General features: G+C 42.0%; 1 protein-coding gene across 1 annotated transcript in view; it reads left to right on the top strand.

The window, feature by feature from the left end:
• TIAM2 (TIAM Rac1 associated GEF 2) overlaps positions 1–27,808 on the top strand; it is a 176,142-nt gene that overhangs the window by 42,243 nt on the left and 106,091 nt on the right. The window contains exons 7-11 of the mRNA XM_088448965.1: positions 854–1,000; positions 1,584–1,655; positions 17,248–17,412; positions 23,786–23,890; positions 24,925–25,003. Coding sequence (XP_088305091.1) covers positions 854–1,000; positions 1,584–1,655; positions 17,248–17,412; positions 23,786–23,890; positions 24,925–25,003 — 568 coding nt within the window. The remainder of the gene's footprint in view (positions 1–853; positions 1,001–1,583; positions 1,656–17,247; positions 17,413–23,785; positions 23,891–24,924; positions 25,004–27,808) is intronic.

The following is a 27,808-nucleotide window of genomic DNA, read 5'->3' as shown; positions in this document are numbered from 1 at the left end:
CAGACAGTAGGCTTGTATTGTGTGCAATATTACCTATGCAGATGTGTACACATACATTTTACCTCCGTTCGCTACAAGTCGCGTTAAACATAACGCATGAGCGCCGTGCAACTCGGTAGCGCCAAGCATCTTTTCATTTGACTTTTTACCTTCAAATTAGGGATGTGCAGGCTCGGATAGGTTCGAGTTTGCACGTGGAGTTCGGATTTTTCCCTCCAAAAAAACGGAACTCAGAACGAGGCAAAACGTCATCTTACATGGACGAACATCATCATTCCTGGTCTTTTGTCCAGGAATGATGATGTTCGTCCATGTAAGATGACGTTTTGCCTCGTTCTGAGTTCCGTTTTTTTGGAGGGAAAAATCCGAACTCCACGTGCAAACTCGAACCTATCCGAGCCTGCACATCCCTACTTCAAATGCATCTTAATCGCACAGTGATTTATATTGTAAGCACAAGCAGCTTCTGCTGATTAAAATGATATGTGGCATGCCTATCTATGTGCGACTGCGGTTATATTTACATGCAGCGCTGGCACTGTACCGTAGCATTCTGCACGCAGATACATCTGCAGTTGCACATAGGCTATAGGGATGCCGCATATAATTTTAATCAGCAGAAGCTGCCTTTGCGTTCTATTCACATCGCATTTGAAGGTAAAAAGTCGCATGAAAAGAGGCTTGGCGCTACAGAGTCATACCACGGCATGACACGACTAGAAGGGCTGTTTAACGCACAAGGAAGTAAGCTGTATGTGGACACATCTCTACATCCCAAAAGAAAATCTGTGGTTTGATGAGAATATTGCCTGCTTCTGGTGTGAGAATTTGTTTTGCTCTCCACTTTATACAGATCTGCTCCCGGGACGAGTCTGCTTTGCGGAAACGGACATTTTCTCTCACACAAAAATTGCAGATTAAGAAGAGTTTATTTTCTTCCCTTAAAGGACTGGATACCCTGGCAAGAAGGGGCAAAGAAAAGAGACCTTCAATAACTCAGGTACAATAAACTAGTGAGCAAAATGCAGATTTTTTTTTTAATTATTTTACAGTATACGTATTGCACTATGTTATGGTTTACAACTTCATATGTGCACAGAAATGCTGCTAGCAGGATCCAGACGGATATAATGGTGTTGTTCCCTTTTAGACAAGCTCAAATCTTCATGTACTGTCCCCACATAGGAAAATGGAAAGTTCTGTCATCCCAGTCATCTCAAAAAGGGACAGCAGCTCATAGCGCTGGTGGTCTCAATATGTCCAGTGCTATTTAACAAAACTGAATGGAACCTTATTATAATGGACAGGTTGAGTCCTCTCATGCTGAGGGCAGTAGTATATGACTTTATATACACAGTGTTTTTGTAACCTAGCTGCAGCTAATGTTAGGAATCTCTAGGATGACCCTCAAGCACGATTTCCTACATGGGGTGTAGCATATAAATAAGGTGGTTGTACAAATGTTGTAGCATATACTGTGTACATGTCTGTAATTAAAGCTGAGCCTATTGACAGTGATTATGACATTGCACTAAACAATGTACCCTAATTATTTTTATGTTTTAAACCATTCTTCTATCTAGATTTTTGATAACAATGGAAGCCAAGCAGGCGCTGGGACACAGGTTCCACCCAATTTGAGCAACTCCAATGAGGTAAGCCTATATACTGTAAATCAGTATATTATATGAAATTGCTCACTAGCATTATTTACACTACTAAAATAGCCTCAGTCGTAATATAACAGATCGTTCCTGAAATCTTACCGACAACAAGACATCCTGTACTGTCCCGAGTTACTAAAGATTGACTACAATGTGCAAACTCTGTATCTGATGTGTCTGCTGGTAACAGTTCCACAAGTACCATGGATATGAAGCTGGGGATCTGGGGACCTCTTTGTTGTGTGGGACAGGAGCAAATATAAACTTGAGAATAGAAGGAAGGGGACATATGGATCATGTGGCAGAGATTTGTTTATGGGGTTTTCATTAACCCCTTCGCTGCTGAATGTTTTCTCATTCTGGTTTCGATGTTAGCTCTCGTCACACTCCAACATCAATATCACTGTTTTTTATTTTTTAGGCGGTACCAAAACATTAATACCATTAATCATTTTTCTCATTCTAACACATCCATAAAAATGTAACCCAATGGACAAAAAAAAGCAAACATTATTATTTTTTGTTTGTTTGTTTTAGAAGCAACACAGAGAAATATTTCGTGGTTCTTGTTTCGCCAATAATCCATCTTTCCAAAATAGTAAAAATAGGATTCTATGGGGTAAATTTACTAAGGTGAGAGTTTTTAGAAGTGGAGATGTTGTCCATGTTTTTAATAGAAAGAATAATTAAGTTCATTATTCTTCATTTAAACACAATGGGCCTGATACCATGTCAAATTGCAGAAAAAAATAGATTTGCGTCTTCCCCTAAAGTGTCTGCAGATTTGCATGATTCTACTACTTCAGCCTGCATTTGCTTTGGGAGGTGAGTCGAGGCGTTATAATGTAGAGAAAGCCATATAGGCATTATAGGTAATCATGGGCAGATGCAAATAGTGGGTGAGGATGATGAGTTGAATATACGCCTGTGTGCGGAGCATACATTGGTTGTGTTTGTACTACACATGCTATGGGACTAAACACACGTAATGCAGACTTGTATGTATTTTGAATGCATGCAAACTTATGACCAAATAGGCATAAATGGGTTCTAATGGAGCATTCTTACATAGGGGAGGTTCAGTCAATGCAACTGCAGGCTGTAGAGTTGCACGTAAGTGTAAATACGTCAGGCATATATTTTGCATCTAGTGGAGAGTAGAGGCAAGTGTGCACTGAAGATGACTAAGAGCAAACCAGGTATATACATAGAGGCGATTGAATCACAAGATGCACAACTACGGATGAATATACACATTTTTTTCCGTGCACATTTCTTTGGAGCAAAATGCACTCAATTTACTTCCAATTCTTTATTAGACCCAGGATATTTGCACCAAGGCTTTGGGAAAAACAACAGATATACAGGTTACAGGATGCCCAGGGGCTTATTAAGAGAGGAGAGGGCCCCTCTCTTTATATCCTTTATAGCTAGTGTGTACTTCTGCATGTGCAGGACTTCTGGAAAAATGGTGTGGCAGTCACTTTCCCAGCAAATTGTGCATGTGCAGGAGAAAAATGGCTGGGGAAATGGCTAAATGGCCACTATGCCATTATCCCAGTGATTTGTGCAGCTGCCGACGCAGACCTCCAGACAGGTAAGTATTAGTGAACATGGTTACCCAATTATAGATACACCACTGGGGATGTGGTCATTTCCGGCAGGAGAATAAGCTTAAGTCTAAGAAGGCACAGAGTAGTTCTCATAGCAAGAGAAAGAAAAAAAATAATACAGCTACAAGATAAAATTAAACTAATTTCAATGTATCCCTAGTTTAAAAAATACTTCATGAAGAATGGATACATTAGCCACAGTATTACGATAGTAGTATTGCCTTGTACAATATGTACAAATCTTCCTTAATTTACTACATGCCAAATTGCCTTGTTGTAATGTGATGTTCTTATGTTCAGATCTGTGAGAAATGTTCTTCCAGGAAATCTGTTGAATAAATACTGAGATGGAATTAATGATAGTGTACATGGTGTTCAGAACAACAGTAGGGTTCAGATTCTGAGCACTGGCAATATATGGAATAAAATGAGTCAAAGTCTTCTCATATACAGATTCATATTCATAATTGTTTGGTGCAATTGTATTCATTGCTATTTTAACCATGCTAATTATCATCATCATCATCAGTTATTTATATGCCACCAGCATACTCCATTGATCTTTACAATTGGCTAATGCTGTTTTGGTTATTATTTTATGTTTGGAATTGCCAGTGAAGGCATTATCCAACATTAAAAAGGTAACACCTTTCAAAGGTGATGCAATAAAAGGATTTTGCCTAAATAAAATCATTATGATCGATTACTGCAAAATTACCTGATACTTAAAAATAGAATCTCTACCAGATATCAGATATGGAAAGACTCAGACATGGCTGACATTGTTGGAGCATCATATTTAGGGGCATATTCAATTCCAAGCGAAAAGTCCCGTACTTTTCGCATGCAGGACTTTTCGCCGACATTGCTGGTTTTCAATACGGAAAAGTATCGCGCTCATGCCCGCGTTTCCCCGTATTCAATTAGAAATTGGCGAAAACGGGAGCTGGCGAAACTGTAACATGCATAAAGTGCTGTCAGATTTGGGGAAATCAGCCTGACTCCCCCCAAAAGATGCACTGACATTGGGGTTCACTCTAGTTACCCCCGAATAGTCCTTCTGAAGGTATTTGGGGTACTTAAATGCTCTCAGTAGCTGCTATTTCACGTCTTTGCATAAGTGGTGAAGAATAGCATTAAGCTGTTTTTTGGTCACAAATAAGCAGTCCCAGCAAATTTGGGGTATATGAAAATGGGTGTTAGCATATTTTTAATTTGCTAAAGTGTAGTTTTAAAAATCCACCTGCCGCCAGTACCTGCAAACCTTAAAACACCTGGGGCATACTTGGGGACCCCCCTGGAGTCGATTTTGCTAGTTTTTAAGTTTGTCCCCCAACTTTGGACTTTTTCGCCCCTAAATAAAAGTACTATTTTGGGGTGATCTAAAAACTTCTTTAAACTTTTTTTTAATGCAGTTTACCTTTGGAGGACTGTTGCAAGAGTGCAGGGGGGTTCCCACAGATCTGAACCCCAAAACCCCAATTCTGCACTTCTTTTCGAGACCAATTCATAGGCGAAATTTTTTCACAGGTCCAATTGCATTGAGTTTCCGCATCGGCGAAAACTCTTCAGAATTGAATACGGAGGAAACTTTTCGCGTTGGCGAAATGATGTCACTCGCGATACTTTTCCGCAGAAACTGACTTATCGCGGCTAAATGTATACGGCCTTAATCATGAAACAAACTGTTCTCAGCAGTGACTGTTCTAAATGTTGCTAAGGGGTTTCAGTTATTCACAACATGTCGGCCAAATAGTAACAGTAGCCATGTCTGAAGGCCCCCATACATCAGAGATTGATTGCACCAATCGTGCAATTTGCAATCGATTGTGTATAAAAATCTTTCCCTTTTTCAATCGATGGTGGCAATTCTGCAATCTGCAATCGATTGAAAAAGGTTAAGATTTTATACACAATCGATTGCAAATTGCACGATTGTGCAATCAATCTCTGATGTATGGGGGCCTTGAGTCTTTTCCTAATTGCAGATTTTGTTTCACCTTCATAGCTCATTTCTCATTTAAGTTTTAGTTATGCTTTAAGAGTTACTTCTTAATATATCAATGATCAGCCAGTAAATGATATGTTAAGTATTTGAAGAACAAAAAGAAAAGATAGGATTTTGCCAGTGCACTGATAGGGTCTGAATATCACAATATCCAAATATTTCTCTGAATTCGTATATTAAAACATAACTTTTATTTAGCACTTCTTAAAATAATAGCTAAGTCCAAAATACAAGGCGAAGTATGATTAAAATAGAAAGATATAAGTAAAGTGTGTACATATGTAGAAAATAATATCAGGGTGAATTTAAAATGTCACCTGGTGCCGGTCGCCGTGGTTGCCGACGCACGTTTATCGAGGCACTGCCTTGATAAAGCAGCCATCGGCGAAATGCGCGTCGGCAACCACGCTGCCGCCGGACTGTAGCACAATTGTATGCTACATACGTTATTAATAATATAAAAAATGTATATGTAACACCAGGCTTATGAGGGACGCTCCGTGTCGGGAGGACTATATGATGCTGCTAGCAGCTTAAACAGACAATCCGGGACAGTGTAATACACCACCGCATGTATTAGGGAAACAGGTGGATTATAAAACACGAGTCTGTTAAGCTAGCATAGACTGTATATGTTTTACAATCAACATTGCAGCACCATAGGATAAGATACTTAAACTACATGAAGGCTGCTATATAATTTTGAGATTAGCAGCTAAGCATATCATATATGATCTGTGGAGGGATTTGTGATTGCAACATACCTGCAAGTGTATCACTACGTAAATGTGTTGCAGTTTTGTTGCTAATATTAAAAGCAACAAACACCAGCAGTCTTTAAACATTTATATACAGGAAAGCTATTGTATTTAGCAGCAGAACATAGTGTGATTGCTGGACTTAAATAGCAACATTTGGAAAGTGCCTATCACATTATATTATATTGCAGGAGTGGGAAAGATACCTATATAAAGTACATTGAAAACATCAATAAAATACAAACCAAACTTCCCCTTCCTCCCTCCCCCTCTATATTATTACTCTTCAGGTGTAGTGATATTAACACAATGCAACAATACCGACTTTGTGAATGAATATTTCTAACAAGCTACATTGTTTAAGCATCGGGTACTATATCTAATACGTGTAACTGACCGGCGCCAGGTGGCATTTTAAATTCACCCTGATATTATTTTCTACATATGTACACACACTTTACTTATATCTTTCTATTTTAATCATACTTCGCCTTGTATTTTGGACTTAGCTATTATTTTAAGAAATGCTAAATAAAAGTTATGTTTTAATACGAATTCAGAGAAATATTTGGATATTGTGATATTCAGACCTTATCAGTGCACTGGCAAAATCCTATCTTTTCTTTTTGTTCTTCAAATAATCTGTGATATTTATAGGATGTTTAGGTAGCACCTTCACATATACTATTACAATAATATAGATGAAGATTATGGGTGTTAGATAATAAATAAGATATAATTTCTCTGGAATAAAATAATATATGTTTACATATTTATTGGTGCAAGATCATACCTTTTGTTAGTTTCTATGGATATGTTAAGTATGTTACTGATCAGTTTCTCAGTTTACATGGTATAAAAAGAAAAAAAAACAACAACAAAAAATGTTTACATATTTGTCATCAATGTGCTCCCAATGGAGGGTGCCATCTTGAAAGCATTTGTATAATACAGTTAATTATTATTAGTATTGAAAACAGAGATAGCCAAACCTCATATGCTGTCTGCTTCTTTCAAAACAGCAAGAGGAAGCTGGTTAGGATGCATTTTTGTATGAAGGTACACATACAAGTATATCTCTTAAAGACACCACTGTTTTAAAATGTAATTCTTCTTTGTGTGCCCTTGTTTGGGTACTATGTAGGTTTGTCCACTTGTGCCCACTTATATCAACCAAAACTGTCCTTCCTAAAGTGTTCACTGACCTACTCCAAATGACCACCTTCCTGCATACTCTTTTACAACTTCTTCACTTTTAATAATGTGAATAACTCTCTTCTCTTTGATAACCTGCCCTCTCCTGGTTTGCCTCCTACCTCTCAGGTCAATTCTTCAGTATCTCTACTTCTGATTCTGATTACCTTCCTCTCTTTTGGTGTTTCTCAAGTCTCTATACTTGGCCCTCTAATCTTTCCTATTGAAACCTCCTCTCTCTGCTGATTTATAAGTTCCGTGAGCTCCACTACGATCTCTGTGCAGAAGACACCCAAATCTACCTTTCCTCTGTGACATTCCATCCTCATCCTATATCCCATATTTCCAACTTCCACTCCACCATCTCCACATGTATGTCCCAATTCTTCCTCAAATTTAACATGTCCAAATCTGAGCTTTTTATCTTTCCACCTGCAAATGTCACCACTCTTCTACCACATCTCACTTACAGTTGATAGCACCACTCTCTCCTGTATAGTCCACTCATGCTGCCTTGGCGTAATCTTTGACATTTCCGTTTACCCATCACATCCAGACCCTCTGGCAGTTTTGTGACATCCTCTACAACATTGCCAACATATGCCTATTCCTCATACAGAAAGTAAATAAATCCCTTTCTCCTCTACAGTTCATCCTGAATGTTGCAGCTAGACCATTCTACCTCTTCCGCACCTACTGTCCTACTCTTTACATTCCTTCACTGCCTCCTTATTGCTTGCATACTAAAGTTTATGCAGCTCATCTATTAGGCCCTAGTCAATGCCCCCCCCCCAAATATTTTATACCCCATCATGAGAAATAGCTTATAACATTCACTCCACAATGCCTCAGACTATCAACTCTCTTCCGTCTCAACCTCTCATCTTTAATACTTTTTTCCCACACTGTTCCCTACCAATGGAACTTTTCGCCTCATCCTACCAGAATCTGCCGCAATTTTCAGTCCTTGGAACAATCCCTCATAACTCCCCTTTCTTTGCTAGCCTACAGTATTAATTCTAGACTCTCATATCTATTCCTACTTTCTCCGCAGGTCTCTCTACACCCTATGAAGCAGATTTATTTTGCACAAAGCAACCAATCAGATTCTGTCTATCATTGTCTAGGATGCAATACAGAATTTGATTAGTTGCTTTGGGCAACAGCATCACTTTTCATTTTCAGAAGCTTTAGTAAATCTACCCTATGTCTCATATCTGTCTCCCTCAGATGACCATGTTGTTATGTATACAGTTACACTGTGCAATCTGCTCACTCATATGCATGAATATGTGCAATTGTTGTCACGTATCTGATATTCCTATTATTTATATGTCATATTTACCCCTTCTACACCAACCCTCGCCCACTCTGCTGGCAATATCTCACTCTCCTCCTTTCCCTAAGACCGATGTCTAGGTGTCACTCATGAGTTTCCTTCTCACGACACACATACAGTCCCATCCACATTCCTGTTATTTCCACCACAAACAGTACAGTATCTCCAGAATCAGGGCATTCCTCAATTTGGAAGCTGATAAAACTGTTATTCGTACCCTAATCATTTCCTGCCTCAATCACTGTAATGGGCTCCTTTATGGCCTACCTTGCCCTTTTTCTTATCCTCAGCTCTACTGTCTCTTCCTCCCTTGCTCAATCTCTGCTATCCCGCTCTACCAGTCGCTCCCTATACTAATTAATCAAACTTCTCTGACTCGCCTACAAAGCTCTCAACCTCACTGTTCCTCCTGTTATCTCCAGTCTGATTTTCTCTCATACTCTTTCCCACTCTACTAATACTTACTGCCTCACATCTTCCCTGATCACCACTTACCACTCTCACATTAAGGATTTCTCCTGGGCTTCACCATTCCTCTGGAATTCCACCCTTGGCTCCACTAGACTTTCAACCAGGCTTCAAGCATGCCCTTTATAGTTCATCTTTCCATTCTGTTGTACCACCCGTCTCTGCCCTCCTCTTCTCATCCATCCATATCCCCTATAAATTGTTACCTCAAATGAGCAGAGCCCTATCCCCTTTGTCTCCGCTACATAGTCATGCTAACTGCATACTTTAAATAAATGTGTATTGATTTAGTATGTACTTATGTATTTTGGGCCTGATTCACTACGGTTCGCAATTCTGCTTATACGCACACACCGCAGTTGCTAATATCAGCTGAGCCATTTAAATATTTGCATTCACATTGCAAATGCAGCCAGACATAAGGACGCCCAATTCCCCTTACATATGTATAATAGGGGAACATAGCGAAACAATCGGTAACATCGGACCCATATGCACACTTGCACAAGCCCTGACCTTACTCAGAAATTGAAAACATCCACATACGCTATCAGTGCTATGGCTGCTTTAGGCCACACAGAGGATAATTTATGCACGCCCCTGCAACACACACCCTGGCACGCCTGCGTTCTCTCGACCCCCCCGTCATCACCACTCACAAATGGCACTTCCTTTCAATCACTCTGCTCTGGGTCTGCATAATCGCTGCAATCACATTTCTGTCTGCAATTTCTAGTTCAACAACTGCGATGCATATACAGAGCACAACAATCGTCTTTGCAACTGCGATCTGTGATGAATCAGGCCCCTTGTCATTTATGTGCCCTTTAATGACGAGATTTAACATTGTAGTGCCTTATGAATTAGATACTGTAGCTACAGTCAGGTGCTTAAATATTGGGACATTGACAGAAATTTCATATTTTGGCCTCTATTCACCAGCACAATGGCTTTGAAATGAAACAAACAAGATGTGCTTTAACTTCAGACTTTCAGATTTAATTTGAGGGTAATTACATCCAAATCAGGTGAACGGTGTAGGAATTACAACGGTTTCTATATGTGCCTCCCACTTTTTAAGTGGCAGGTGGATTTTTCAAGTTTTTTAAAACTTCACTTTAGCAACTTTAAAATATGCTTGCATCCATTTTCGTGTACCCCAAATTTGCTGGAACTACTTATTTTCTGCCAAAATGAAATGCTATTCTTCACCACTTCTGCAAAGACGCTAATGAGCAGCTATTGAGATCATTTAAGTACCCCAAATACCTTCAGCAGGGCTGTTTGGGGATATCTATAGTGATCCCCAATGTCAGTGCATCTTTTGGGGGGTGTCAGGCTGATTTCCCCAAATCTGACAGGACTTTTCGCCAGGTCCGAATTCGCTGTGTCCCATTTTCGCCGATTTCTTATTGAATACAGGGATAAGCGGGGAGGAGAGCAATACTTTTCCGCATGGCAAACCAGTGATGTTGTCGAAAAGTCCGACATGTGAAAAGTACGGAACTTTTCGCACCTAATTGAATATGAACCTAAGTATAGGAAGCACAATTTGTCAAATCTAAAGTCCCCCATACATCAGAAATCAAGTGGGACATTTCTGCATTTCATTAATTGCAGATTCCGATCAAAAAGTGATTAGAATTGGTGAATCTGGTTTTCCAACATGTTGGATTTCACAGACCAATTGGGACTGTAGTTTGCTAGTGTATGGTAACAATCAGCCAATTTGTAGACCAATACTAGTAAAATGATGAGCCTTTTACAATTGGCAGATATGACTTTCCTGAAAATCATCTGCAAATCACTGAAAAAAATCTGTAATATATGGGCGCAGATAGGCGGATTGGGGAAAAAAAATCCCAGAATCTGTGAATCGGTTTTGCTAATGTATGGGCCCCATTATTCAGTATAAATGAATACTTGAGAAAGCTGTAGATGGTAATGGCTGGGGGCAATTAATACCAGTCATTTTTATAGCACCATCTTAATACACAGGGCTATACAGTACTTTTAGTTAATCGGAGTGTACAGTCCACATTCTCTGTTATAAATACATACTAAGGTTCAGCTTCCCATTATTTGTTTTTGGACTGGGGGTGGAAACGTAAGTATCCACACATAGATGGGGACAAAATGCAAACTCCACTTAGATAGGGACCTGGTTGCAATTGAACACATTGCCCCAGTGCTGTGAGGCAGCAATGCTAACCATTGTGCCATGTGCTGTCCATATTATGTGTTTCTGCTTTGCAAAATAAGTTTACCATTCATCTCTGCCTGGCCAATTTGTAACCAAAATGTAATTAAGTTTTTGATATTTCATGTCATAATGACCAGTTACAAAAGAAAATTGGACTAGTTTCAAATGTCAGTAGAATGATTCAGAATCTTCTATGTACAATATATGTTTAGTTCATCCATGTCTAGAGTCGCTTCTTAAGACTGTAGACTATGTTACTATTAATTCTGGATCAGGGACCAGTAAACTAAATGAAATTAAGATCAGCAGCCAGTCTGATAGTGGTCATTAGCCTGTGAACTAATGCTATTATAAAGGATATTCCTTTTCAAAATTCCTTGGAAGCAAGTTGTTAAACCAGGCCAGCATATTTTAGCAGATTGGGTTTGGCTTGACACTGTGAGTTAAAGTAAGCCACCCTGATTACCAGGGGCAGACAGCGAGATCCCCCTAGACTAAAAAGGTGGCTTTGTACTTAAATCAGCCAGGAATAACCAGCATACCACATTTGTTCTGGATTGCTAGTCTGCAATAGAAAACTTTTTGTGCAAGCTTGTGTTTGCGAGAGGGGGATTAGTACTAAAACAGCTGTCATAACTGTGCTGAGCTTGTTGACGGAGCAGTGTAATAGGCTCGTAAGCCACGTCTGTCGCAGCGCAGTGATTGGTTTGTGTGTCTCGTGCTTGTTCAGAAGGCATAAATTGTGTGTGGTGATTCTGTTTACCTTGCAGCAACTGGAAAGATGTAGCAATCATCAAACGTGCTATTCTGCTGCCATCCCATAGACCATGTTGAAAGATTTTGCAAAGCCAATGTTAACATTATACACCAAAACATTAAGTTATAATTGCAATACCATGGCTAACCACATGGATTGCTGTTAATTAATTATAAATACATCAGGCCATGGTGAGAACTTCATCTTACACTGAATGACAGATGCTAGTAAGCATAAATAATTAAAACATATATGTTAATCTTAAATGAATAAAACAGCAGCTTCTGTGCTCTGAGCATTGGTAAATACCAGTCACCTGAAGAAAAACCTATGCAGCTGAACAGAAGGAAACTGCAAGTGATTGGCTGTTACTTTCACTCAGACTACAGGTCCTGTTGGTACTACAAAAATTAAAAAGTAGGCAGTGTGCTCCCTTACCCCTATCCTCATACATGGGGCTGTACTGCGATACATCTAAAATGGGCACTGGCTCAATCCACTTATGGCCCGATTCTCTGACTTTATGCTAATACTTGTATAATCGCTTCCCTGAAGTAAAGCCGTGTGTCTGAATGTGCAAGGCTCACTTTGTGCATCTGTAGTCACAACCATCAGACGCGCCATAACAAATTGCACCAGCCCCATGCTAGGTGCAGAATCTCTGTCAGAGTATGGCCTCTAATATAAACATTAATTAAGTGTCTAAGTTTGCAATCACTCCAGTGACACGCCCGCTACACACCCATAAGACGGAACCTCTCCATGCGTCTGAATAGCCACCTCCCAGTCCCCGCCCAGGAACGCTTTGCGTATTTCTGAGTCCATGCGTCTCAATCGGTACTGTGACTCTGTAATCACATACAGGGATGCATGCGCTGTGCGACATTTTAGGGATTAAGATGAACGCAAGGTCGAAAAACATTGATGATTTACATGAACATCGCCATTGAGACCAACTCATAAAGATGCACTTAGAAGCTAAGGGCCTGATTCTAACTGGTATTCTTATTATAGTAATCCGGATACCGGACACCATGTAAAAACTGTATTGCATAACACCTCAAACTCCCCTCCATGCCCTACTTTCCAGATTCAGAGATGTATGCTGTACACACAGCAGTTGCATCAGGTTACGCAGGATGGTCGGTGTTTTCACTCTGCCGGGGCCAGGAAATCTGCTTCATTAGACTCAGACCCTGAAAACTGGGCCAACACCACCTTTTTCAAGAGTGCTGGCAATTACCGCCCCTTTCTTGCCCCCAAACGGCCACAGCATGCCAATCAAGCTGCAGTTTAGTGGGGACTGCGACCACCATCACAGTCTATGATTGGCACATGCACAGTACAGATCCTGCACATGCTCCGATAATTAAGCAAGCACCTTCCCGTGTTACCACCCACAAACGACGCTGTCACTCAAATTAGCGTCCAGTCTGTGTACTACGAGCACACAATTCCTGAGCACAGTGAGTGGCTCACCCATGTGCATAATGATGCATACGCAAACATGCGATTATCGGCCAAGCGTGTGTTCGCAGCTTAGCGTCCAGGTCTGAATCAGGCCCTATGTCCATAATAGTACTCCAATTTCCCTTGCCCCCAATTTACCCCATCCACTAACTACTAACTCAATATGACACAGTATACCCCACCAACCTGCCCCTATTGCATGATAACCATGAAACACCACACATACAGCTTTATTATTGTTACAAACCTGGATACCCCACGTGTGTTACAACCATCAAGCAAAAAATTACTACTAAACTGTTGTATCACTGCTCTTTGTAACCGCATAACTTGTAACCAGTGCCTGTGTTCCGTACACAAATAGCATTGCTTGGGTGTAAAGTTGGGATGGCCATCGAGCATTGATGGTTAATAATGACTGTTACAAGCAAAAGGTGCAGCACAAGAGACATTGTGAGTGGTTGGGAGTGATCCGAGAGGAAAGGAGAAGTCATTTATACGTAGGAGGTCATGGCTGCGTCTTAGAGATAACTTTTTGATGTAAATAGCAGTGGTATTGTAAAAAGCTTTGTAAGTTAAGGCTAAGATTGGGAGCTTAATATAAAATGGGTGGAAAAGGGTTTGTGATATTAGTCATAGTGGCTATGCTATAAATACTTAGCCTCACGTGGTTTGGTTTATACAGAAGGAAAGATTGCATAAAATTATGGGCTTTCTAACCACAGTTTCAAAATAATTTCAGGAACAGTGTAATAATATGTTTCCATTGCAACTGTATGAATAAAAGTGCTCATTGTAAAGTAGTAAGACCAATGTCAGGGGTGTGTTGTACAGAATGACTTATATTGTTACTTTGCCTTTTTACACAACACAAAGTGATAAACAGATTCACAAACAAAAGATTTAGTATACAGTTCTCTACTTGGTTTAGATTCTCTCCTTGGTCTCTCAATGGGAATATGTTGAATTTATTGGGCCAAAATCACAAAATCTGTGGGCTAAAATATAGATAGTTAAAACTTCAACTTAATTAAGTCATGAGACTAAGGGGACAACGGGTCTGTCATTATTTTATGTGTCACATTTACACATATTAATGTTTCGATTACATTAGTAGTTTAGCAATTGAACCTGGTTGCTGCAAAATACATCCCATATAAAGATATCAGTGAGGAGTGTGCATTTTATAGTGTTAGTCAGATGAGTGATTGTAAAATAGAGAACACATTGAGATTCAGGAACAGTAGAAGTAAAAGTAAAGCAACTCAGCTGCTTGTAGAGGCCTTAGAGTGACCACCAGTTGTTCCAACTGGAAGAGTGTAGCAGGATGGTCCACACACACATGATCTGTCATGTACAAGACTGAGTAAGGTCATTTCAGATCCTGCCCACCCTTGGACAAAACTCTGCACAGATATAACAAACCATGAGTACAAGGTATTGTGCAATGGTCCATCCACGGCAGGTGAAACAGACTCTCTCTGACTCCTAGTATCAGTTATCAATATCTGGCCCTGTGTTCTCCGTGTTGGTGGTGTTAGCAACAGCGATGGGGGAACAGTGGTATCTAGGCAAAGGGCAATGTTAACCACATGGAGATTATTGACTACAACTAGTGTAACAATCTGCAAGAAAGGAGCTCACTCTCCACTGAGGTGCAGCTGGGGAGGTGCTAACTATGTAACAAAGCAGGGGTGTCAGGGACAGGCTATACTATCCAGACTATCCAGGCACATTTTACCAGTTCTGGGAAAATGTGCCAGGAGTACACTAGTCCTAGGTACACACTAGACGACTTGCAAACGATGTGATGGTCTTTTTTCTCTTGATTTCTCTTGAATTCCCAGACAAACAATCTAGTGCATACACACTGTACAAACGATATATATCTTGCATCGTTTACTGGTTAGATCGTTAACTATATAATGTTAACATATCGCCTGGTCATCCATTATGAGTATTTACTGCGTGCGACGAGACGTGCAATTTATGTGACTGGTCAGACATGCTGTAATTATGATTGATGGGCCGATGTTACCGATTTATACGCAGGACTTCTAGGTATTACGGATGTGAGAAAGCAGCAGTGAGCGTCTCTGAGCTCTGGCAGGTATTAGCATATTTTCGCAGCTTCATTGTGTACGATTATGCAGCTTCGAACACAATTGCGATCCATACTGAATCAGGCCCGGAGACAACAAGAAAGTCTGAATAGAAGACAGAAGTAGTTGGAATTTCTTGAAAAAAGACCCCAAAGAATAGTTACCTCCAAAATTCTCGCCAAGGCCTTTAAAAACCTCCAAATTTGGAGAAACCCCTCCAACTGGCAACACTGTACTGAGCGCCGCTGCGTTCACTCTCTGTTGCCGAATGAACGGAACAGCCGACATGACCAAGACAAGAGCGATCATGTCAAACTCGGTGGCCTGTGTGACGGTTTAATAGTTACCAGATTCTAATTTTGTTGTATTCCCAAGATGAATGTATCCTCTATTATTGCGAATGTATTATTATTTTTACTATTGTATATAGCCTCTTGTTGTGGAACCTGGTTCAGCTGCATCATTTTCAGTTTTGCACCATATGGTCAATGGTAAATCCGATTATGGAAAATTTCTGTTTACTTGATGCCCTAAGCATGTGCATATTTTGCTTAATGGTTAATCCAGTCATTACATTAAATAATGTTCCCATTTAGCTAATATATTGAAATTGCATTACTACCATCTAAGAATTTATGTTCAGTTAACAGATGATACAGCCTTGTTACTTTCTCTTGTGGCAAAATTATGTTCGTCATTGGCAGTTTTTGCTGTTGACTTCCTCTTGTTTTCCGCCCCCAATATGAGCAATGTTATTAAGTAACTCTGTTGTGTGGGTAGGCTTGGAAAAAAAACAACATAGTTCTTGTAAAAAAAAAGAAAAATTAGAGTTACAGATTCCAATCCATGCAAAAATGTTATCAATGCCTTGTCAAGTTATTGGGTTTAAGGCAGATCGGATGGTTCAAGGTAAATGGCAATGCATTCAGTACATCACGTTTGAAACAGCTGAGACTTCTTTTGTAATTTGCATTGTCTGATAAGGGCTGGAACAAATGTATGCTGATAAATTTCTGATTTTCAACTATGATAAATATTTATTTAGGAGCATTTTAATTTGATTGCAGCACCATGTTTCCAAGTGGTGATGAATTATGATTTAAAACCCGAAAATATCCATGCATTCATTTAGTAGGCTTTCACTGTGTGTTACAATAATACATTGTGTTCCTATATTTGTAAAAACAACAACAGCTCACAGTTCTTTTTGGCATGCATATACATATTATTTGTTAGACCTTATGTTTTCTGCTGTTGCACAAAAAAACAGTTTTTATGAGTTGATGCACAGTGACATCTACTGGAAAAGAAAATAACTACATGGTTGTAGTCCGTGTAATATCCAAACACAATAATAATTAATTTCATATTAAATACATATTTAGAAGCATACATGCCTACTGTATATACCTTTCATAGATCATAAAACTAAATTTCTATAGAAAAAAATTGACTAATGTAGTTCACAGGGTCATAATTCTATATAGCTCTTCTGTAGCCTGAGCTACAAAGTCATGCTTTCTTAGGTTAAGGTGAAGATACAGGTAGGTAAGTAAGATAATAAGTCATTTGTTTTATGGCTAAATAAGATTTCTGCATGAGATGATCTGCAAGACATTTCAATATACAGAAAATGATATTTTACGTGACTCAATCTCTTGTTTCTGACAGCATGTCGATGAATTGGTGAATATCTATAGCTCGGTTCCAGAAGTGACACAGAAAGAAAACTCTTGGGAAATCCCCATATTTGTCCATTTTTATGATGGCCATGGTGTTACCATCACTCTCAGGCAAGAACACAGAGTGGAAGATGTCTTGAATTTGGCATGTAAAGTAAGTTTTCCCAGATAGAAAGTTTGTTTACCATTCACATAGAAAACCCAAAAAGCCTATGAAAATGTCATTTTATCAGATATATGATAAATAGCTTCACATGATTATGCTATTCTGCAAATATGACAAGATTATGACTTTAGTGAATTATACGTGTTTATGGGTCTGACTCAGAGATGCACGCAAAGCGGCCGCTCAGCGCATGCCTCTGTGGCCGTCTGAGTATACAGTATAGCATGGAAGTTAGCCCGACCTCCACGTGCGGCTAAATGCTGGCAATAGAGCCTTCGCAATTTGGGTAAATATTCAGCGGACTTGTAGACAAAATTACGAGCTATTCAGAGGTACGCATACACAAGCATCCAACAATTTCAGGCACCAAGAATAGGGCTGTATGCTGATAAGTGTCTCTATAATGGAGATGCAGCCACGTAGAGGCCACCAATATACATGAGACTCTGAATCAGACCCAGTGTGTTATTATACTCTGCTAACATGCATGACAATGTTCAACATTAAATACAATTTTCTATTTTATTCACTTCTCTCTACATGTAATCGTAGTTTCATAAACCAAAGTCGGCTTATCTGGTAGAAAACTAGAATAGCACATTTGTTCCAGATGCACTGAAATGTTTCAAACTCACACTCATTTATACCTGTTCCATAGCCGTGCGGCCCTGCATTTGACTAGTGGGTGTGTGCACTAAAAGCCTTCATACATCTGCTATGGATTGGGGCAATTCCCTGTTTTGCAGAAGATTGGGGGGGGGGAATAAATAAATCTGCAATGTATCACAGATTCCGACCAAAAAGTGATCGGAAACAATAAATCAGTTTGGATTTCACAGACCAATCAGGTCTGTAGACTGCTAGTGCATGGTAACAGGTCAGCTAATTTGTCAATTGTTAAGATATATCTGCAGATGATGGTCGTTCATACACACTGATCGGCCATCATCTGCTTCTGGCCACGGGTCCCGCACCCCTCACCATGGCCTCTGCTGCATGTGTACGGGTGGTCTGTAGACCGCTATACACACTGCCCGATGGACAGTTATATCTGCCATCGGCTGTGCAGCAGAGCAGACGCGATATGTCTGTACGACGTTGTTCACAGACATATCGCTGGTACACATTGGCCGACGGGCAACAGATATTGGTTGATCAATTGATTGTCCAATATATCTGTCAGTGTGTACCCAGCTTTACCAGTAAAATGATAAGCCTTCCAAGATTGGCAGATCTGTCTTCTTGAAAATAATATGCAGATCACTGAAAAATATCTGTAATGTATGGGCGCAGTTTGGAGGATTGGGGGGGAAATCACAGAATCTGTGAATCATTCTTTTGCGATTGCTGATGTATGTTTTATTGGACTTATTGTACTTAATTAGTGCCTGGTACTTTAATTTATTGCTGTTTCTGTGTTTGTACATTTGGTAAGATCTTCTTAAGCTCTGTTATGGAACTGCATTCTTGCTGTGTGTGACATCTTGATAATGGTTACCCCAAATTTAAGAATCAAGTGCCATGGAACAGGTGATGATTAAAAAGTCACACCTTACATGGATTTTAATATGCTTAAGATGTAAACATATATGCTATTGAAGTGATTATTAAATAATTAAGTCAAACACAGTTGCTCCCACATTGCGTACAAGGACATATTTGCCAGTATACATAATTGTACGCACCTTTGTGAACTATCTCTATATAATGTTGGTTTGATACCCATTACCATCATCAGTGCACAATTGCATCAACCCTGTCCTTGGTGCAGAAGATATGTGTGGAAACAGGTGTATTTCATCTAGGCAACAGCCCATATATGTACCTACAGATGTGTTCTCTTGCACTATTGCCGCAGTTGTGCCAAACAGCGCTTTTCAGCGCCCATATCCCATGCAACTCTGCTTGCAATCGCATGCACCAAAAATGTTTAATGAGACTGCACTGATTATTTTGATGTGCAACTGTTGTACATCTGTGTAGGAATAAGTCTGTATACAGAGTACTGCGATGCACTGGCTGCGGCTTTGTTCACGCAACTTTTTAAAATCTATTTCTTGTGTGGTTGAAGTCACAGCCTGGCATCTCTGGTACAGATTGAGCGATGTTTTGCTGCATCTGTGGTGTGAATAAGGGGCAAATTTAATTCCACTGCGTTACACCGCTTGGTACTGCTCATTGTGTTGGGCGTCTTGCGCCGCATGGCGTATTGAGGCATGGTGTGTGAGGATACATCTGTACTAGGAGTTATAAAATTACCTTACAAAAGTTGTATAGATGAATGGTACCACATATATATAACCTGGGCTGGGTGATTTTAGTGTCTATGGGCCTGATTCAGCAAGGAACTCAACTGCTAATACGCACAAAAACGGCTGATTGTTGTGTACTGCGCATGCGCGAACTGGCCATTAAGAACGGGACTGCGATTGCAGTTGCTACGCAGACCCATCGCAGAGTGATTGACAGGAAGTGCCATTTGTGGGTGGTGACGGAGGGGTGGTTGGGGAAATGCAGGCTTGCCACGGGCATGTATAAATTAGCCACTGCGATGCCATGTGCAGCCTGGGCACTCACAGCGTGCAATGAGGTTAGCAATTTCTGAGTAAGGTCAGAGCTTGTGCAAGTGTGCGCGAGGCTGCGATGGTACTCGATTGTACCACCGATGGTTTTGCAGTCTTGCTAGACGTTACGGATGTGTGTTAGATAAAGTGGGCATCCTTATGTTATGCTGCTTGGGCATTGCGATCGCAATGAATTAGCATACGTTCGCAGTTGAACTGCGCGCATAATCGCTATTACATTTGCAATTGCGATCCGTAATGAATCAGGCCCTATGTGCTAAGCCTCGGAGAGAGATAAAGTACCAACCAATCAGCTCCTGTCATTTTTTAAACCTAGTCTGTTCAGTGATAGTTAGGTGGAGATTGGTTGGTACTTTATCTCCAACCACTTATCCTCACTCCAAAATGGGGTCTATGGGGTCTATTCAGAGATGGACGCTAATGCAATTGCAGCTGCTTTTTCGTACCCAACACAGCTGCTAAAATATGCTAATGTTTGCAAAGATCACCTGAGCATAAAGATGACCACTGCTGCCTTCTTACCTGTGTGCGACGATGCATATCTGCGTAAATACCGGTACCATCGACGCATATCGGTGGCCATCTTGACTTTGCGGCAGGTCTGACTAGCTGCAGACTCGGAAGCTCTCCTTTCACGCAGAGGGCTCTCATGCTGCATATGCTCTCACAGTGGCTAATATATGCACTCCCATGTAATGGCGTTCAAACGGAGAGACACGCCTGTTTTTTTCTTGCCACACCCCCATCACTACCCTCAAACGCTATATGTCAATCACTGTTCGATGTATTCCAATGTGCATCCCTAATCGCAGTGCGATCACTTCTGCACGCGCAGTGCGGCTTATATGCATGCGCAATTTCAAACAATCACTCGATCTGCATACACAATTGCCATTGCATACATCTCTGAATCAGGCTATACGTACTAAGCCTTGGAGAGAGATAAAGTGGACGGCTCCTAACTGTCAGTTTACAGGCTGTGTTTGAAAGTTAAGAGCTGATTGGTTGGTACTTTATTTCTGTCCACTTTATGCACACAAGCAGCTTTGCAATTCCGTCCTTGCAATTATGTTAATGAAGCAGGAGGTGTCATACCTTCTGCATGCATTACTTATCCGAGCCACCACAGATACAACAAAGATGCCAGGAAATCTCCATCATCCAAAGAAGATTCTGGCCTCTTTCCTCCCCCCCAACGGTGGCGACATGCATCACAGCCCCCTCACACCCACAAATGGCAGCACACTGTCAATCAAATGACGTGTACAATGACGCTTCCATACTAATTATGCACACCCATAAAACTCAGTTTTAAAGCCAGACACGCCTGCGTTCGCAGCACCACTCCCCCATTCACAAGCACCTTCCCCTGTTACCACCCACAAATGGCACTATCTGTCACTCAAAGTAGCGCTCAGTCTTTGTGTTAAGAGCGCGTGATTCACGATCACAATGACTGGTTCGCGCACTGCGATGCATGTGCAGACGGGCGACAATTGCCCATAGCGTGCGTCCATGACTTAGTGTCCGGGTCTGAATCAGGCCCACAGCCTTCTGTATCATCAGTCCAGACTCCTGTCTTTACAGCCTCCTTCCCCCTGGCCCGTCACTGCAGACTCCTGTCTTTACAGCCTCCTTCCCCCTGGCCCGTCACTCCAGACTCCTGTCTTTACAGCCTCCTTCCCCCTGGCCCGTCACTCCAGACTCCTGTCTTTACAGCCTCCTTCCCCCTGGCCCGTCACTCCAGACTCCTGTCTTTACAGCCTCCTTCCCCCTGGCCCGTCACTCCAGACTCCTGTCTTTACAGCCTCCTTCCCCCTGGCCCGTCACTCCAGACTCCTGTCTTTACAGCCTCCTTCCCCCTGGCCCGTCACTGCAGACTCCTGTCTTTACAGCCTCCTTCCCCCTGGCCCATCACTCCAGACTCCTGTCTTTACAGCCTCCTTCCCCCTGGCCCGTCACTCCAGACTCCTGTCTTTACAGCCTCCTTCCCCCTGGCCCGTCACTCCAGACTCCTGTCTTTACAGCCTCCTTCCCCCTGGCCCGTCACTCCAGACTCCTGTCTTTACAGCCTCCTTCCCCCTGGCCCGTCACTGCAGACTCCTGTCTTTACAGCCTCCTGCCCTCTGTCTTTCCAGTTTTCCAGCTTTCTGTAGGGCACAGCCTCCTGCACTATATACAGGTCAAATAATGTGGATGTTGTGGTTGGAATGGGTATGTAATGCCGGCTATCGGAATGCCTCCTGTCACAATACCAACAGCTGCATCCCGGTGGTTGATATCCCGATAGGGGTACTTATCCTCCTCCCCCTAACCCTCCCATCTTGTAGCCTAACACTAACCCTCCCCCTTCATGCTTAAACCTAACCCCCCCCCCCAGTGGTGCCTGACCTAACCTCCCCCCCAAAAACCTAACCACCCCCCATCCCCCCCCCCACCTGCAACTAACACTAAGGACGCCTCGCCTTACCTTCATTCAGGCACGTGTCCTCCTGGATTCCGGAGTCGGGATTAAGATAGGGTTCGGTATTTCGACGCCTATCTTAACTCCCTTGCCGGGATTCCAGCGCCGGCATTGAGACCAGCAGCCTTGACTGTACTAGTCTTGACTGACGAAGGTTCTGAAGTGAAACAAAACATCGGCATGTTAGACTTGAAATAAACTTGGTAATTAATGTGTGTGCACATAGTATATACACACACATACATACTGTCCGTATACACAGACACACATGCATTAGCTCTCTGTGTACTGATTGTTTTTCACTTAACTGCTTGACTGCATCATCATGTTCAGCAAGTCTGTGGAGTGACTTATTGTGTCTATGTGTAGATAATTCCTAGATTTATATAGGCTTACACAGAACAGAAATAGTACTATAGTTATGGATAAGAAGAGAGGTATTCTGTAACCAAGCAATGAAATGTTAGTGTTATCAGTCCCTGACTGTGTCTGTGTTACATATGTGCAGCAATGTAGCAGTAACTGTTTGATTTAAACATTTTTTTTTTCTCTGTCTTTTGTTTCTGTGCTTGAAAGTTTATCATAAGCGGTGTGTAATGCTGACTCCTTTCTTCTACACCTTTCCTGGTTCTTTTTCCTCCTTACATTTTCTTACTGCTCTGGTGAGTGCAAGGAATCTTAGTTCTTTTTGCACACTTACAGTAGTTCTCTGCAAGTTTAAACCACTTTTTAGCTTTGATGTGGAACAGTCTATTATGTTGTCTGTAGCAACTGATGCATAAAGCCAAGTCTCCGTATTTACTATTAGCTGACCCTTTAATTGTACTTCATTTTAATTATAAGTTATTTTCTTTTAATTTAATGTTGGTTCAACTTACACTATATCTAATAAGTCTGTAAAATACATACATCCCACACCTGTCACCTTGTAACAGTTTCCAATGATCAGATCTGTTGTAGAAAATATGGTCCTCTATCTTTCTATAAGCTTCTTTTTTTTTGTTTCACTACTCACTTATATACAGTTATACATTTGCAGTCTGAATACTATTTTAAGACCTGTATTTGGTCATAGGTGCTAAATGAATTGTCACCTAAGTGTTTATATGTTTGTTGTGTATTATTTGTGTGTTTATGTGCTTGGTACATCTTTGCTGTGCTATTTTATGTGTACAAATATGAATTCTTCATTTGAGAAAACAATGGAATGCATGCTCTCTGTGAACATGCAGGTCGCAATAAGTTTATGTGGACTGGAAATAAGTCTTAAGCCAATTGTGGCAGCTTTTATTGATTTATGTTTTCACTTTAGGTTCGACAGTTAGACCCTAGCTTTTTTGGATTGCATCTACGAAGACACGGGGATGAAAATGTTGAATATTATATTCCTTCCCCAGTGGAATACTTACAAGATCAGGTATGTTTTTAATAGAATACTAGAATCTAGATTTTCAGTGATGCTCTTTTTTTTTTGTCCTTTGGAATATTTCACTATTTTCAAAGTTCTGCCCAGCATACACTCCTAGTATGTCTTCTATGATCCAATGTTACCACTCTGAAGTTTTCGTCCTAATCCATCCAGTGGAAGGCTCAGAACAGCCTCTCTGGGTCAAAGTGCTGCCAAGCATACAACCAACGGGAGGTCCGACTGGGACCCTAAAACCTGGCCAGGATCCAACTGAACCACCTTGCATTGGTTTCATCCCAATCAGTGCAGGGGTGTCCGAATGCATAACCAGACCGACTATCAAACAGACAGGGCCGTAGCTAGGGAAGTGCGGCCGGTGCCATCGCACAGGGCACCACAGGTCAGGGGGCGCTGTTTGGGCCTGTCAAATTTCTGTTTATTATCATTCTTGTTTGTAGCTTCCTCTTATTTCATCCCCAGTTTCTTCTGGCATCTCCCCTCTCTTCCCTGGCCCTTCCCCATGGAGCCATGGCCCTTTTTTGGGTGCATTATGTTCTTTTGAAAAACGATGGGGGCGTCAATGCTTTTTCTGGCACAGGGCACCAAAAAGTCTAGTTACGGCACTGCAAACAGACCAATGTATTATATATATAAGGGTACTACCACTGGATGGATTTGGATGAAAACTCCACAGAGTGGTAACATTGGTTCCCAGAAGACATACTAGGGGGTTGAGGTCTCGGTCGGAAAATGGTAGATTTGAATACTATAGTGATAAATTCTCATCTGTCTATAAAATACATCTTTTGTGCAGAAGGTTTTAATTCTTTAAATTTAAAATTGCCAATTTTACAAGACAAAATGATCCCAGTGTGTAAGTGTTGACCTAGTTTAAAATTCCATTAAAACATTCTGCTGTTAAGGTTAAATAAGTTCAGGCATTGTAGCATGTATTTTATTAAGTTATATAAAACTGTAGCATATGTTTTAGTATATTATTTATGTTTTATCTATTAGGTTGATTAAAACAGCTTTATTTTCAGGTGTATGATGAATTGGAAATCTTTCCGCTGGGTATTTACAATGTGCATCTTGTTAAGTCTGGAGGTGTAACTGATTTTGGTAAGTCCAGCCAAGAGTTTACTTGGATGCAGAGAATGGGATGCCATAAACAACACTAAACCTGGGGTAAATAACGTTTAAATTTAAATGAAAATAAAACAGGTAAACCAAAAAAAATAAAACAGTCCTTAAATATTTAGGATAAGCAGGAAAATTAGAATTTAAAGAGGACCTTTCATTTTTCAGAAAAGACTTGTGCACTATGGGCCTGATCTGCAGCGCCATTCTTAGCAATGGCCCTGCTGATCGTGCCACGCATATAGCGAGACCCGTGCCTCTGAGCAGATACGCGCACTGTGTTTGTCTTCCGCCACCATAGGAATGCATGGTGCGATCGCAGTGCGCACCATAGTGTATGCAGGCACAGGGAATTGCATGGCGCAATGTGTGCGCATGATTGTGGCGCGACAAGCCACAATGTAACTGGGCGCATCTGTATGTCGCAGTGCTGGGATCGCAGCTAGGGGTGTCATACACCTGCTGCATTTGCATATTAGCAAGGACGGAATTGCATTGCTGCCTGCGTGCAGCTTTGCAATTCCGTCCGAAGCTGAATCACCCCCATATGTATGGGAATAAGAACGAAGTCTCCCTGTGCTCTGTGTCTAGAAAAGACTATAACATATGTCCAAGTACTGTAAGCAAATGTTGAATAATAAAGATTCATCCTAGAGCTCCTCTGTGCTCTTAGGCAGAGGAAACATTATGCATTTGTTCAATTTAGGAAAGGTACTATGTAAAACAAACTACAGTTATATTTTAAGTGTAAAACATCATGAATTAGCAGATTATACAGGTAGATGGGAAAAACTAATTGACCAAAACAATTTCACATATACAATCTACACTAACGTTTTCAAAAAGAAAAGGATAATATAAATATTCTTTACCCTGTGAAAATGTATGATGGGTGGGTGAGGGGTTACGACATGGGGAGGGAGCTGCAGATGCTGACAGGAGGGAACAGTCCTGTCCTAACTGCATGACCCCCCACACTGGGGGGGGGGGGGATTAGGGACAGAGATGACAGAGACTGACATTAGGGACAGAGGGCCTGATTCAGACCCACTCGCGAGCGGCTGCCCGCTCGCAAGTGGGTCGATGGTCTGCACTGAGCATGCGCACGACGGAGGGAGCTCCGTCGTGCGCATGCGCCAGACGCGACGAGCGAAGGACTTTCCTTCGCTCGTTGTGTCTGATCAAAGGGGGTGTGCTGTCGATGTTGATTGACAGCACGCCCCCTTTGGTGGGCGTGCCTCCCTGACGGGGGCGTTCCCAAGGGAACGCCTCCCGTCAGAAGCCGGCCCACTGACATCACTAGTGATGTCAGTGGGAGTGATTTTGGCTCTGATAGAGCCAAAATCACTCCGGGCCTTGCGGTTGAAAACCTCAACCGCAGGCTCCGGCTCGCAGTTTCGATGGTCGCGATGGTCATGACCATCGCGGCCATCAAACTGCACGCTCGTATAGTCCAGGAGGACGCTCCATAATTATGGAGGGCGGTCCTCATTCAGAGCGTGCGCTCTGCTCAGAGCGTACGGCTCTGAATGAGGGCCAGAGTTAGGAGAGGGAGTTAGTGGGGGTGAGGGGACATAGATAAGGGAGAGGGGAGGAGAGGGGGACAAGGAGACAAAGGCTGAGAGTGACCGCCCTGGGTGACACCATCTGAGAGGGTGACACCAAATTGATGTAAGTCGGAGCCGGTGCTGCACGATAATGTCACAGTGCAGTTTCCAGCTCCCGGACACTGGGTGATGGAAATGGGGGAGTCAGTGGCGTAACTAGGATATTTGGAGCCCAGGGCAAATTTGAAAAGGGAGCCCCCCCCCATGTGCTCGCGTCGAAGGCGCGCGTGGCAAAAAATGGGCGTGGTCACTTAAAATGGGGCGTGTCAACATGACACACCCCTTTACTTTCAAACTGAACATTCCTATCCATATGTACCTTAACCCCAGTAGTACCCCCTATACAGTACCCCCAGTATGCAGTTGTGGTCCCTCTCATGCAGGCCCATAGTAGTGCCCCTTATACAGTATCCCCAGTAGTGGTCCCTCTTATACAGCCCCCAATTAGTTCCCCTTACTCAGTACCCCCAGTAGTGGCCCCCCCCAAATGCAGTGCCCCACGTAGTGTTCCCCCTTATGCAGTGCCCCCAGTAGCAGTCCCCACAATGCAGTGCGCCCAGTAGCGGTATCCCCTTATGCAGTGCCCTTTTATATAGTGCCCCCAGCAGTAGTCCCCCCCATGCAGTTTTCCCAGTAGTGGTCCCCTTATGCAGGCACCCTGTAGTGATCCCCCCTATCTAGTGCCCCCTGTAGTGGTCCCCGCAGTGCCCCTAGCAGTAAGCACCTTATATAGTGCCCCCAGCAGTAGTGTCCCCCCCTCCCATGCAGTGCCCCCAGTAGTGGTCCCCCTGATGCAGGCTCCCAGTAGTGACCCCCCCTATCCAGTGGTCCCTGTAGTGGCCCTTCCTATTATTGCCCCCAGTAGTGGTCCCCCGAGTGCAGTGCCTCTAGTAATACTAGGCCCCTTTTAGAATGCCCCCAGTGGTAGTCCCCCCCCCCAAGTAGTAGTCCCCAGTAGAGTAGTCCCCCCCCCAGTATAGGTCCTCCCAATGGTACCCCCAGTAGAGGTCCCCCCCAGTAGTAGCCAACCCCTCCCCCGTTGAGCAGATAGGTTTAAAAATAAATAAATGTATATAAAAATATACTTACCTGATTCCACGCTGCTCCTGTCCGCGACGCCGCTCCCGACCACCAGTCCGCCCGGGCTGGCGCGCTCAGCATTATGGGACTGACGTCATGA

The sequence above is a fragment of the Taudactylus pleione genome, unplaced genomic scaffold (genome assembly GCF_031769625.1).
Source record: "Taudactylus pleione unplaced genomic scaffold, aTauple2 ptg000473l, whole genome shotgun sequence".
Taxonomy (NCBI): Eukaryota; Metazoa; Chordata; class Amphibia; order Anura; family Myobatrachidae; genus Taudactylus; species Taudactylus pleione.
This window is presented reverse-complemented; position numbering and strand designations above follow the sequence as displayed.